Source organism: Bison bison, unplaced genomic scaffold (assembly GCF_000754665.1).
Source record: "Bison bison bison isolate TAMUID 2011002044 unplaced genomic scaffold, Bison_UMD1.0 scf7180017862278, whole genome shotgun sequence".
NCBI lineage: Eukaryota > Metazoa > Chordata > Mammalia > Artiodactyla > Bovidae > Bison > Bison bison.
In genome coordinates, this window is record NW_011492850.1 from 49,258 (window position 1) to 61,312 (window position 12,055).

The 12,055-nt window shown below is 46.4% G+C and overlaps 1 protein-coding gene across 7 annotated transcripts in view; it reads right to left on the reverse strand.

Moving 5' to 3' along the window:
• The window catches only part of PDE4DIP (phosphodiesterase 4D interacting protein), a 239,510-nt gene that overhangs the window by 12,709 nt on the left and 214,746 nt on the right, over positions 1 to 12,055 (reverse strand). For 6 of the 7 annotated variants that reach the window (XR_824629.1, XR_824628.1, XM_010832825.1 and 3 more), the window contains 9 exons: positions 11,741 to 11,792; positions 10,435 to 10,658; positions 9,766 to 9,918; positions 7,634 to 7,819; positions 4,584 to 4,835; positions 3,582 to 3,713; positions 2,777 to 2,896; positions 1,484 to 1,673; positions 770 to 894 (listed from right to left, as the gene is read on the reverse strand). Coding sequence is in view for 5 of the 7 variants with exons in the window: in XM_010832825.1 (XP_010831127.1) it covers positions 770 to 894; positions 1,484 to 1,673; positions 2,777 to 2,896; positions 3,582 to 3,713; positions 4,584 to 4,835; positions 7,634 to 7,819; positions 9,766 to 9,918; positions 10,435 to 10,658; positions 11,741 to 11,792 (1,434 nt within the window). In the remaining 2 variants the exon portion in view is untranslated. The remainder of the gene's footprint in view (positions 1 to 769; positions 895 to 1,483; positions 1,674 to 2,776; positions 2,897 to 3,581; positions 3,714 to 4,583; positions 4,836 to 7,633; positions 7,820 to 9,765; positions 9,919 to 10,434; positions 10,659 to 11,740; positions 11,793 to 12,055) is intronic. The other variant, XM_010832821.1, reaches the window with a different exon arrangement.

A 12,055-nucleotide genomic window follows, 5' to 3' on the forward strand; every position in this document is an offset into this window, starting at 1 on the left:
TATAGGGAAAAAAGAACTTTAACCTTTTTCTCACATCATATACAAAATTAACTCAAAATGAAACACAGCAAAACACAGTTTTGCTCTTAAACATAAGAGCAAAAACTATAAAACTTCAAGAAGAAAAATACAAGGAAATCTTTATGATCTTGAGATAGACAAAGCTTTCTTCGCTAGGACATAAAGAAAAGAGTAAATAATAAAAAAAAATTTGATGTTCAATAAAATCTAAAAAGTGCTGTCTTTCAAAGACACTAAAAGGACTTAGAGAAATATCTGCAAATTATTTTTCTGACAAATTAATTATGCCCAGAATAAAAATGTCTTTAAAGAAAACTTTTTTCTCACTTTGGGAAGGTCAGTGTGGGAGCTGGTTGTCTGCAAAAATCGCTGCGTGGGTGATCAGAATTCACAACATCTGAGACTTTTTCAAATGATGACACCACCAGCATGGTTCTTTGCATTTTTTAAAAATCACTGTATAATCTGGATTTTGATTAACTTGTCTCAGACCATCCAGGTAGGTGAAGTTTGACTCTTGTAGCCTATTTTTAAGGATCTGTAGGCTGAATCTTGCTCTTGTCACCAGCATCTGGGCTTTGTGTGTGAGGGCTCCCCCCTTTTTATTGGGATCCTCAATGACTGAGGCTTTTTCTCAGATAGAACAAAGTAAGTTTCCAAGATCTCTGGAACTCCCAAGGTAAAGACTTCATCGGAAGCTCTAGCAAGAACAAGAAGCTCCTAGGGTGGGGAAGAAGGGAAAACATACCTTTCAGCGTCTTCTTGGAGTCACCATAAAGTGCCTCATAGATCTGTAGCTCTGACTGGAGGGACTGGAAGAGCTGCTGTTTCTCTTCGCACTGTTGCTGCAGGAGGGCCAGCTTACGCTGCAGCCTGGCAAAGGAGAAGCAAGGGTCCACTGAGCAGGTGGATTCCTATCAGGGCAAGAGGCTCTGAGCCAACTTTTACATCATAGAATTTTAGCCCTAGATGTCAACTGAGGTGTCATGAAGACCACTGCCTTTATTTTACAGATGTGGCAAGGGAGGCTCAGAGGGTAAAGCCCCTTTGCTTAGAACTCTGCTGTTAGCTATCACACCTGGGACACACTACCCGGTGTTCTTACTGCCCCACCGTGTCTTGTCATGTTGTCCAGCAGTTACAGGGCTTATGCTGGGAAGCAGCACCAAGGCTGGTGTAGACCTCCTAGGTGATGATGGGACTAATATCCCAAAACTCACTAGAAGTACTTTCTCCAGAATCTGATATGCTAAAGCCTTACTTACATAAGAGAGTTTTACTCTCTCAACTTTGGAGTGAAAAAGTCATTCCTAGAGAAGTCCTTCCTTCTGTTCAAAGTTACCCATAAATCTGAAATAGCAGAAGGGATATCGAGGTTTCTGAAAAGGACCATTCACTGACTTGCCAATATCCCTTTTTCTAAATCTGAAAATGCGGCCATCTTCAACGGGCTCCCTCTAACCTGGAGTCTTTCTCCTGGAGAGACAGTCGTTCCTCCTGGAAATGCAAGATCTCCTGCTGCTTCTCCTTCAGGTCTTCCAGTAACTGCTGCCGGTCTACCTTTTGGTGCTCCAGCTCCATTTCCAGCTCTTGAAGCCGGGATCGAGAGGTCAGCAGAGCCTCCCTCAGGCATTCTGTTTCCTGGGAGTGCTCTGGAAAGCAGGACACAGGAGTGCGTATATTGTAGGGTCAAAGGTCAGCAGGAAGATAAGCCCAAACACATCCATCCCGACAAACAGAACTAAGGTGAAAGGAAGGCCAGCTTATGCTGCCAGGGAGGCAAAGCCAGTGTCTGCTGTTACATCCACATGCTCCAAGGAGTGGGGGCCTCTTTCTCTGCAGAAAGAGGTTGCGGCTGTGATTCAGTATGGCCCGCCTTGGTTTTAGGGAACACACTCTGCTTCCTAACTCTATTTTCTAAGTACTCACATACGCTCTATGCAATAATCCACTCGTGAGTTTTGCCAAGGATCAAGAGGCTTATGTAGAAACCTCTCTTAATGTCTTTTTCCTTTCCTGCAAGCATTATTTCATTCTGGGCTTAATCCTCTTAGCCACCATTCTTTGTCTATTTGGCTATTCAATAAATATTTGTAAATAAAAATAATTTGTGATTGAAAATACATTGATTTCATTAACTCAATTATAACTAAGGTCACCGCCCACCCCCCATCCCCCCACCCAGGCCCCAAAGGAAATGATGCCCACACATGGATGCCCGCTCAATAGTGTTGAGAAAGCTCTGCAAGATGTTTTTCTAGCAGAGGACCAGGGACCAAAGAGGAGCCCTGAGTGTGTAAGGAGGGGGATGGAGAGGAGACATGGGGATAGCACATCAGCACGAGAGGGACACAGGGAGCTTCAGCGAGGTCTTGGAAGAACCTGAGAGGGTGTTTAGGCCTCCTGCTCCTCCCTTTCCTGGGTCCAAACTAGCTGTGAGTTGTGGGGAGGTAGGACAGGCACTAACTGGTGTCCAGTTTGATAGCTAATGACTGAATTACTGCAAGTGGGTTGCACAGAAGTGGATTTCCTAAAGCTCCTCCTCCTGGAGCCTAGGCGTCTGAAGGCCCATGCTTGGGCATTGTCAGGAAATAGCCCTTTCTAGAGTGAGAAAAGCTATGGGAGTTTGATGTTGGTGGGTCTGAGTAGCTCTGTTCTCTCCACCTTCTCTCTTTGCTTCTCCAGTTGGTGATGGGTGTGGCCAGGGAAGAAATGGATACAACACTGACCACAGTTTGTGGCTTTTGGCACTCACCTCTGGAAACATGACTGAGCTGAGCCTGAAGCCTGTGGTTTTCTTCCCTAAGGACTCTGTTCTCATTGGAGAGCTGAGGTGTGGACTCCAGGCCTGGACTGTAGAAGTTAGAGGTTGAGCCTGTCCGGGGAAGTGCAAGCAGGTAAGTTACACATTTGTGTAATAGAGGATCTCTGTTTGCTCATTCTCTGTCTCCAGACACTGTCCCAACCCAGCAGAAAACCCCGAGGACTCGTGTCCTGGTGGGACAAAGTCTGCTGGGCTGAATGCCTGGCTTTCCTGTGGCTCCTCTGCATGGGTTCTTTGCATGCATTTCATGTGCCCTGGGTGAGCTGTTCAGGAGGCTCTATTCCCTAAATAGCTGTTCCTGCTGCAGTGTGGACAGGTCAAGGGTGTTTGGAAAGGCTGGCCTCCCAGTGTCAGCAGCCTGGGGGAGAGTGTGGGCAGGAGGCTACCTTGGTGAGTGGCTGCGGGAGGCCTTGCAGACCTGGCTCCACCACATGCCAATCACAGAACCAGGGCACAGAAGTCAGCAGGCAGCAGATGAGCAGCTTTAGGGTGAACAAGAAGCCAGAAGATTCTGGGGACCAGATCTGGTTAGATCTGCAGTGAGGAGAGTTACTCTCTGAGCTCAGATACAGCAACAAAGGGAAGGGAATGGTCCTTGCTCCTGCCTTGCTGACTGTAAGGAGCAAGTGGAGGAAAGCAGACTACAGTGCTTTGAAATCTGTGACTCTCTTCTCTAGGGAAACCTTCAGAATCTCTCTAATTAGACTGGAAATAGGAGGCCCTGGGCCTCTCCTACCACTTTCGCGGGCAGTGGAGCTGAGCCTGTTTTCCAGTTGCTCCCGCAGGCGGTCATTAATGCAGATGGACTCCTCCAGGCGCTGGCGTAGGTTCCGGATTTCACCAAGATGCTCCTCTAGCAGGTCAGCCCCTGCAGCCACCCAGGACAGGAAGAGGTAGAGATGGAGCATCCTGTCTATTAGTGGGACCCACTAGGGGGGCTCTGCTAGTGGTCTCTCAGCAAGATCCCTAAACATCACTGTCCTCTCTCATGGGCATATGGGAGCTCAGGTGACTTTGTTTAAAGAGTAAATTGGCTCCACCAAGATGTATACACACAGACACACACACACAGACACACACACACACACAATGGAATATTACTCAACCGTAAAAAATAACAAAATAATGCCATTGCAGCAACATGAATGGACTTAGAGATCGTCATACTGAGTGAAGTCAGAGAAGGAGAAATATCATATGACATCCCTTATATGTGGATTCTAAAAAGAAATGATACAAATGAATTTACTTACAAAACAGAAAGAGACTCACAAACTTAGACAACAAACTTATGGTTGCCAGGGAGAAGGTTGGGGGAAAGAGATAGTTAGGGCATTTGGGATGAACATGCACACACTGCTATATTTTAAATGGATAACCAACAAGGACCTACTATATAGCACACAGACCTCTGTTCATGTTGCCTGGATGGGAGGCGAGTATGCGGGAGAATGGGTACGTGTATATGTATCACTGAGTCCCTTTGTTATTCACCTAAAACTATCACAACATTGTTAACTGGCTATACCTCAATACAAAAAAAAGGTTTAAAATTAAATAACCTATCACTTTTACCCTAAAAAAGAGTAATTTGATTTCAAACACAGGACAGCTAGTGCTAAGCAAGCCCCATGGGCCTCCTCCCATATAGGGGTGCATGTAAGGGAGTTGTAAGTGTACATGTACAGGGTTTCATAGGGTTTAGAGAAACAATTGACCTGCTCGGCTTTGTATTTACCTGTGGGCTTGGAGTTAAGCTGGTACATGGAGGAGCCTGAGGATAGGTCCCCGGATATGCTCCCTTTCTGAGGCCTCATCATGTCCCACTGGCCACTGCTACCCAGGTACCCAGGCTCCAGGATTCTGCCCAGGTCCGTGGTGCCCCTTGGAGGACAGAGGGGCTGGGGAGGGTTGAGGTAGTGGGAAGATCTGGCTTCTGTGTGGTTGGCTGGCAGTGTGGCTGGGGAAGCAGGATGAACACTGGTGACACCTGGGCAGAAGGAAACATGAGTGAGAAGCAGTAGCAGAGCACAAGGATCAGCCAGGAAACGCGTGACTGAGAAGAGCAGACACTGGAGGGGACACACAGGCTGAGGTCCCAGTCAGCTGTGGAAAAGCAGTGACATGAAGACTGACACCCCAGAAGCTACAACTCTAACCCCTTGTATTTGCTAGCATGAGCGCAAGAGTTAGGGGGTGAATAAAGCATCATAAAGTCAGCCATGTGCACGAAAGGAAAGTCCTGTGGCCCTAATCCTGGCTCCTATGATAATGCCTCCTGATAGAGTCCAGGGAAGTTCCTGGGCAGAACTCACTGGGAAAGTCAGGGGTCAAGAGTGTGATGGGCCGTAGCACTGAGCACACCTGTGAACAGGAATGTCTGTGTTCCTGTGAGTACTTGCTGTTCTAGAAGCTAAAGTGCCCATTTCCCCAGTTTTCCTTTGGGGTTGTCAAAAGAGGAAGGGGGCATAAATCCAGCTAGAATGGTGGCCCCAGTCACTCCAGACTGAACTCTTTGCTGAGGTTGGGGGAGGTTCTGTATAAGGTAAGAGGTGATTTGAATCTTACTCAACATGATTCAAGGAACCGAAATGTCATCACTCGCATCTGAAGAGTCACGAACACTCTCCCATGGGAGAGGTAGGACCTTTCAGTTCATTGGCTGATGCCTTCATAGACCCTGTGAAATCATGGGCCTTCCCATCATCTCCGCTTCTATTTAAAAATAATCCCAGCTGGGTGAGAGAGGGAAAGAAGTGAACTGGCTATAGTTCAGGATATTCACATTCAGAAGACTGCTTTCTTCCAGGGATTATCGACATGAGCAGCAGAGTAAACAGGTAGCTCTGCCTAAGAAACAGGAGTGAGGAGTGAGGTCCTGGTTTCTTCCAACCAAGCCAACCCCCTTTGAGGGATTAATGTAGTTGGCAGTTGCCAATTTTGATCCTTGTTTATAACTGTTCTCAAATTTGGCTACATTCTGGAATCATCTAAGACAATGTAAAAACAAGTACCAGTGCCTGGTTCCCCAGAGATTTGACCTTAATTGGTATGTGGTACAGCTTGGGTACTGAATGTTTTAAAATCGTCCTAGCTGACTCTAATAAGCAGGAAAGTTTGAGAAGTATTGTCAAGTATCTCCCCTTCCCCAATTTGAAAAATACTAGATATTCATTGGGATCACTGGAAATTAAGGAGGAGGATAAAAAGTGTAAGCATCCAAATTACAGTCCAGGATTTAAAAGAGAGGTGACTCCCTACCTTGTCCACACCTCTTTCAACCCAACGCCACACAAGGCAAAGGGGGAAATCAGTGGTTGCTGACACTCAGCTTACTTTCTCACCAAGGTTGTAGGAGGCTTCAAATCTTATCAGTAACAGGGATCAGTAGTCTCATGTTCCAGTCTCCCCGGCCACACAATACAGAGCACATGCCCTAAACCATGCAAAAACACCAGATAGACACTTGCACAAGAAGATTTTAGCTCCATAGAGACCTGAGAAGCTGCCATGCACCACTATCCACTCGGAAGCTTGCTTTAAAGCAAAGGAGGAGAGCTGATGAGCTCTTTGGAGAGGACTGTGCTTAACAAGGCAAAGAAAGGGCCACAGCCTTTCTCGCCAAGGCTGGACCATCCAAAATCTGGCCCATGGAACAGACTGGTTGTGACTCCAGTTCAACCCGCATCAGCGGACCACTTCAGGCACAGTGCTCTTCTTCCTGTCTTTCCCTTTGGGCAAAGACAATGTGACAATGTGGAAAGATGAAGGAAAAGGAAACGAAGAAAAGAAAAGTAGTCTAGTGAACACTCTTGCCTTTCGGCATGGAACAGATTTGTTATCCATCAGTTGTTGGTTCCAGATCTGCTATGGTAGCATGGTAGCAAGTTCTAGTTCAGAGAGAATAGCACCTTTCTGTCATCTCTAAAGAGAGAAAAGACTTTTGCAAGGGGCCTCCAGATGGTTCAGCTGAGCTCAGCCTGTGCTCTCAGCAGAACTGTAACAAAACCATTCTAGATGGAGAAGGTATAATGGAAACATGGAACCAGGAGCAGCAGATCCAAATTCAAGCCCATTTCTCCCCCTTACTAGTGACCTTGATCAAGTAACCTCACTCTCTGAGTTTTAGTTCTCTGCCCTGGCTCTGTCACACAAGGTAAGACCATGTTCATGTTGGTAGGTACTTAGATTGCTATACCCGTGTAACACTGGTAGCAGAAGGTAGCCTCTTAGACCTCACTGCCTGCTGGAAGGAACATGTGCAGACTCTCCGTAAAAATAATCTCTGTCTTGCTGGAAATCAAACTAATGTTAGAGTAGACAGTGTATCCAATTTCAGGGATACTAATGTGGTCTAAATGGGGCTCAAGGTGTACACATTCTCAGCTGTGGTCTTAGGTCATTGGACACTCTCTATATGGTGACCATCAATCTCTGGCCCATCCAAGCTCTTCTTTACAGGCACAGACCATGGTTACAAGGTAATTTCAGATTGCTTTCTAGTATTTTTTAAAGCACTACTAGAGGGAAAATTCATCATGTGAAGTTCTTTTCTTATTTCACATAGGAGGATAGTTAGTTGCCTACTAACTGATGAAACACACATATGAGAAAGATAACAGCGAATATATTTCCCAAAACAGCAAGCGCAGCTCTGCCTCAATCGTCCACTGATAGCGTGTACCCCTGTGTTATTTTTAAAACTCTGCCATCCAGCCAAAGCCATGCAGAGACACACAGTGTGGGTCCACCATTCGCAAGCACACAAACGCAGCAGGAAGTGCTCACTTTCTCCTAACTGCTTCCGCAGCATCTGCAGCTCCTGCTGAGCCTCTGCCAAGGAGACCATGGGTGTCTCACAGCAGCCAGGGAGGGGAGGGCCAGCAGAGCTGAAAGGCAGGAAGCTGGGTGGAGCTGAGGGCAGTGGTGCCTGGGGAAGGCTAACCAGCGTGGGTATGGATTGGAAATGAAGGCCTAGAAACAGAAAGTTAGGGAGAAAGGACATAAGTCATTAGACCGAAAGGGAGAAAAGAATGGGTGAAAGATTGAGAAGGTGAAACTATTTCCTGACCAGGTGTCTCCTTGGGGAGTGTCTGTCATTCAACTTGGTGATGACTAAGATGGCCAAGGGGGAGCAGAGCTACCCAAGAGGCTGACTTTTCTCACCCCCTCCTTCTTCTCCCCTGCCAGGGCTATCCTGCTTTCACATTCTATGCTCATCTTGTAAACAACTCGTTATAAAAGGCAAGGTAGCATTACCATAGCTCAGGCAGCCATGAGAGCCCCATCCTAGCCATCTGGGCGTGGCAGGTCAGGATGGCTCTGCCTGAATGCTCTCAGGAGCCCTGGGGTGCTGCTGCCAGCATGGGCCAGTCAAGACTCCCCTACACCTAGAACTCCTGAAAGCAGCAGGACTCGCCCTGAGGAGGACTGAGTAGACTAGGAGAGTGGGGACGCTGGCATGACTAATGCATGAAATTCAAGGCTGACGGAAACAAACTTGAGAATCCCAAATCACTGTGCTCATTCACCAAAGGAAAAATAAAAGCCTTGGCAAACTGAGACACAGTGGCATGCAAATCTGTCTGGACATTCAAATAGTTTAAGAAAAATGCTTAACATATGTGGATTCTTCCATCGATGCAAACCTACTGAATTGTAAACTCTGGCAGAAAGTTTTTTAAAAGAAAAAACTTCGCAGGTGATCATTATGCAGCCCATCTATAGACTTCAGGAAGCCTGGGAAGTTCTGATGGTTGAATCTCCTTTTCCCAAAAACAGTTGAAGGGCATGTAGCCCATGGAGGGAGCAGAAACCAAGACGTCTAGACTTGTGGAGACTGCTTCACACAGAAGACAGTGATCACATTCTGAAAAACATCCCTTATCCCAGGATGCTGACATAGTATCAGAGCAGTACAAGACCCCTGAATTACCAAGTGACACAGTCCAGGCCTCCTTCATTCTGATTCTAAAACCTTCGACCTTCTGCTCTTTTTAACCCCAAAGCATTCACAGAGATGTCTACAGTGCTTGATGAATGGTTTTTCCCCATGATTTCCTGGTTTAGCTGGAAATTTTGGCCCAGAAACTTTGAGCCCAAAAAGAGTTGGAAACATTCTTTTCCTTAAGATTTGGTTGACTTGCTCTCAAGAGAGACAAGGATGGCAGAAGAAAAGTGTTGTTCTTCTGTAGGCATCTCTACTGAATGCAGCCTCACCACAACCACACTGAAGGCAGGCAGCCAGCCCATCTTGTTGGAGGGCAGCAGGTGAGAATAAGGTTTGCCCGTTCTGTGCCATTGCTAGTGTGGAGCTGTGATTGGATAATACAACCCCTGGTAACTAACCTGAGGCAGGTAAATGAAATATACAACTCTTTCAGTCCAAGATATACACCATGTATATATCAAGGACCACCGACTCATTCATAAAACCATGAAAGATAATGTAATGTGAACAGAATCCCTTTTAAGGATACGGAAGCATCCTCAGCTATGAAGGAAATAGCCCCACCAACTACAGAAGCTCCTCTGCAGATAAAATGGGGAAGACATACAAGGGAACAGCAGATGGAAATTTCTTTATGCTCTCTGGCTACAATAATCCTGAGAGAAACATTTTGCCTCTTTGATTCCCAGGGTGAAATGAGAGAAAGAAATGAAGATGATTCTTTTAAAATGATTAGCCAACGACTGGTCAAAATTTGATCTGGTATGCAGATCAAAGTCTGATGTGGATTATTTATTTTTCTACAGTAGTTAAAGACTAATCAGACCCTCTTAGTGAATTTGAATGGTCTTTTGATTTTTGTCTAGGATTCAATGTATCTAAGCTCCTAATGATGCTTTTCTTGTCTCTGAAGAAAAGTCAGAGCTGAGTAAGAGGAGATGAAGCCCCTGCCCCACTGGCTAGTGCATACCTGGATGGGCCTGGGTGGCCTCCTTGGGGGGATTCTGGGGAGCTGGGAAGCTGACGGGGTTGCTGCTGGGTTCGGCCTTAACCTCCTGAGATGAACTGGTTGCTGATGGTTTGGAAGACAGTACAGCAGAATGACTCGAATGATGGATGGAATCTACAAAACCCATGAATGAAAGAACATGTTTGGTATTCTACAAAGAACTGGAATCTGATCTTACAATTTAACCAGGGCAGAGCCTTGTTTTCAGAGAGAGCACCAAGCACAAGCACTGTGAGCAGCTTTCATTCCTTACTTGCAGATTGCTCCTTCAGTGAGAAAAGCCACCTGAGAGGTAATAGTGGGGCTCAGAGCCGGGAACCAAGACAAAGGCACCTCCAAAAATACCAGGCAAGGGCAGCAGCAGATGTGGACACCCAAGGAAACTCAGGGGTTCAGGAGCTGCAGCGGGTGGAGGGATAAGACATCCCATCTTAAAGGAGGAGATCAATCAGACAGATTGTGTGCCCGTGAGGCAGTGGGGAAACAGAAGTCTCCATCCTCTTCTCACTCTTCCCACTGTGGTTTGCCTGGTTCAGCCTGACACATGCCAAAGTGTATCTATAAAGCCTGGATGTAGACGTCTCCTCTCAGCCTAGAAAAAGGTGGTTCCACTCAGAAAGTGGAGGCTACCTGATTGACCAGGTGAAGCCTTCTTCTCTTCATAGTGTGTGTACTCGCTGGCGATGTCCATGTCAGAGCAGGCTTCCAGCTCGTCAGACAAGAAGGAGGAGCTGCTGGGAGAGCGCTGAGAGTCTGACAAGGCATGGCTGCTGCACGGTGTGAGGGAGCGGGCGTCCAGCTTGGCCTGCAGGACTTCGATCACTTTCTCCTTCTCCTGCAGCTCCCTGCTAAGCCTAGTGGGGTGAAGGAGGACAGAGGGGAAGCCAGAATCACTGGATGAGCTAGTTCTTATGAGGAAAACTACGTAAGTCAAGGGGACCGTGCCTGCAAAGAATAAATGAAATTACCCATGTCTGGTTTAGGAGTGAGAAGTAGGCCGGGTGCAGAGGGAGGGGAAGCAAGAGGTGCCCAGTGCACTGGCCACACGATACACTGAGGACTCGCAGGGGCTCAGCCAGCCCTCTAAGGCACTGCTGCTCCAAGCGTGGTCCCCAGGACAGCTGGAGGCTGAGAACTGCTGGTTCCCGGTCTCCAACAACATAAGTACAGAAATGGACGGTGAGCACTGAGAAACACAGCAGTGTGGCATTCTCACTACATCCAAGAGTACGTAAGTAGAATCATCTGGCTGATTAAGGTTCAGACCATGTGTGGGTCTATGATAGATTAGAGGTAAAAACAAAATCCTTTGTCCTTCACCACAGATATTTTGAGGAGCACTGAGTGGTCAAAAGCATACTCATGACACAAAGGGATTTGATCTAGTAACTACAAAGAACTCTGAGCCTGAACTTTATTGCACATAAGAAACGATGCAGTGACTCATTGAAAACTGGTTTCCAAGGCACTGTAGCCTCCCAAGATCTGCAACATTGAGGGATTTTATTAGGAACTGTAATCCAATTCTTTTTTTCCCAGGGAAACTGTATGGCCACTAAACTAGCTGCTAACTCAACTTGGGGGTAAGCCAACTTGGCAAAAAGCACACTGTGTATTTAAACACACAGAGTCGGAGCAGAGGAGATCCTTGGGGTGCCAAGGACCCTTGAAATTTGGTAAGTTTACTTTTAGGTCAGACTGACTCCAGGTTACTAAGCCTGTAGAATCATTATACAAATAGAAATCAACAGAATTCTATCAAAAGAGTGTAAAGAATTGGGCTAAAAAGAACAGGAAGGTGTTTCATGAACAAATTAATTCATTACAATCAGTGTTTTCCATACCCACCTCCCCACTTCTGACTTGTGAAGTTGCAGCCCTCCTTGATCCCTTAGGCCTTGTTCCCAATTACTTTACCAGATTCTATTTGAATTACCTCAGAGCCAGTGGCTCGAGTCCAGCTTGATCTTTCTCACTTTTATGATCCTCTGCAAACCAAATTCAGAAAGAAACAGTAAGAAATTAAACAGGTCTCACTTTACACATTACAACTGCAAGAGCCTATTCGAGTGCAAAATAGTGACCACTCTATGTGTGGTCAGGACATGTGGAAGAATTAATCTGGGAGACCTCAGGCAGCATCTTTAGAGAACAGACCTGCAGGATCTCCAGCGCTCGCCAGGCAGAACTTCCCTGACCTGGCGATCACCATCATGACTGCCTCTGCCCCAAATCAATGCAAAAAAAAGTT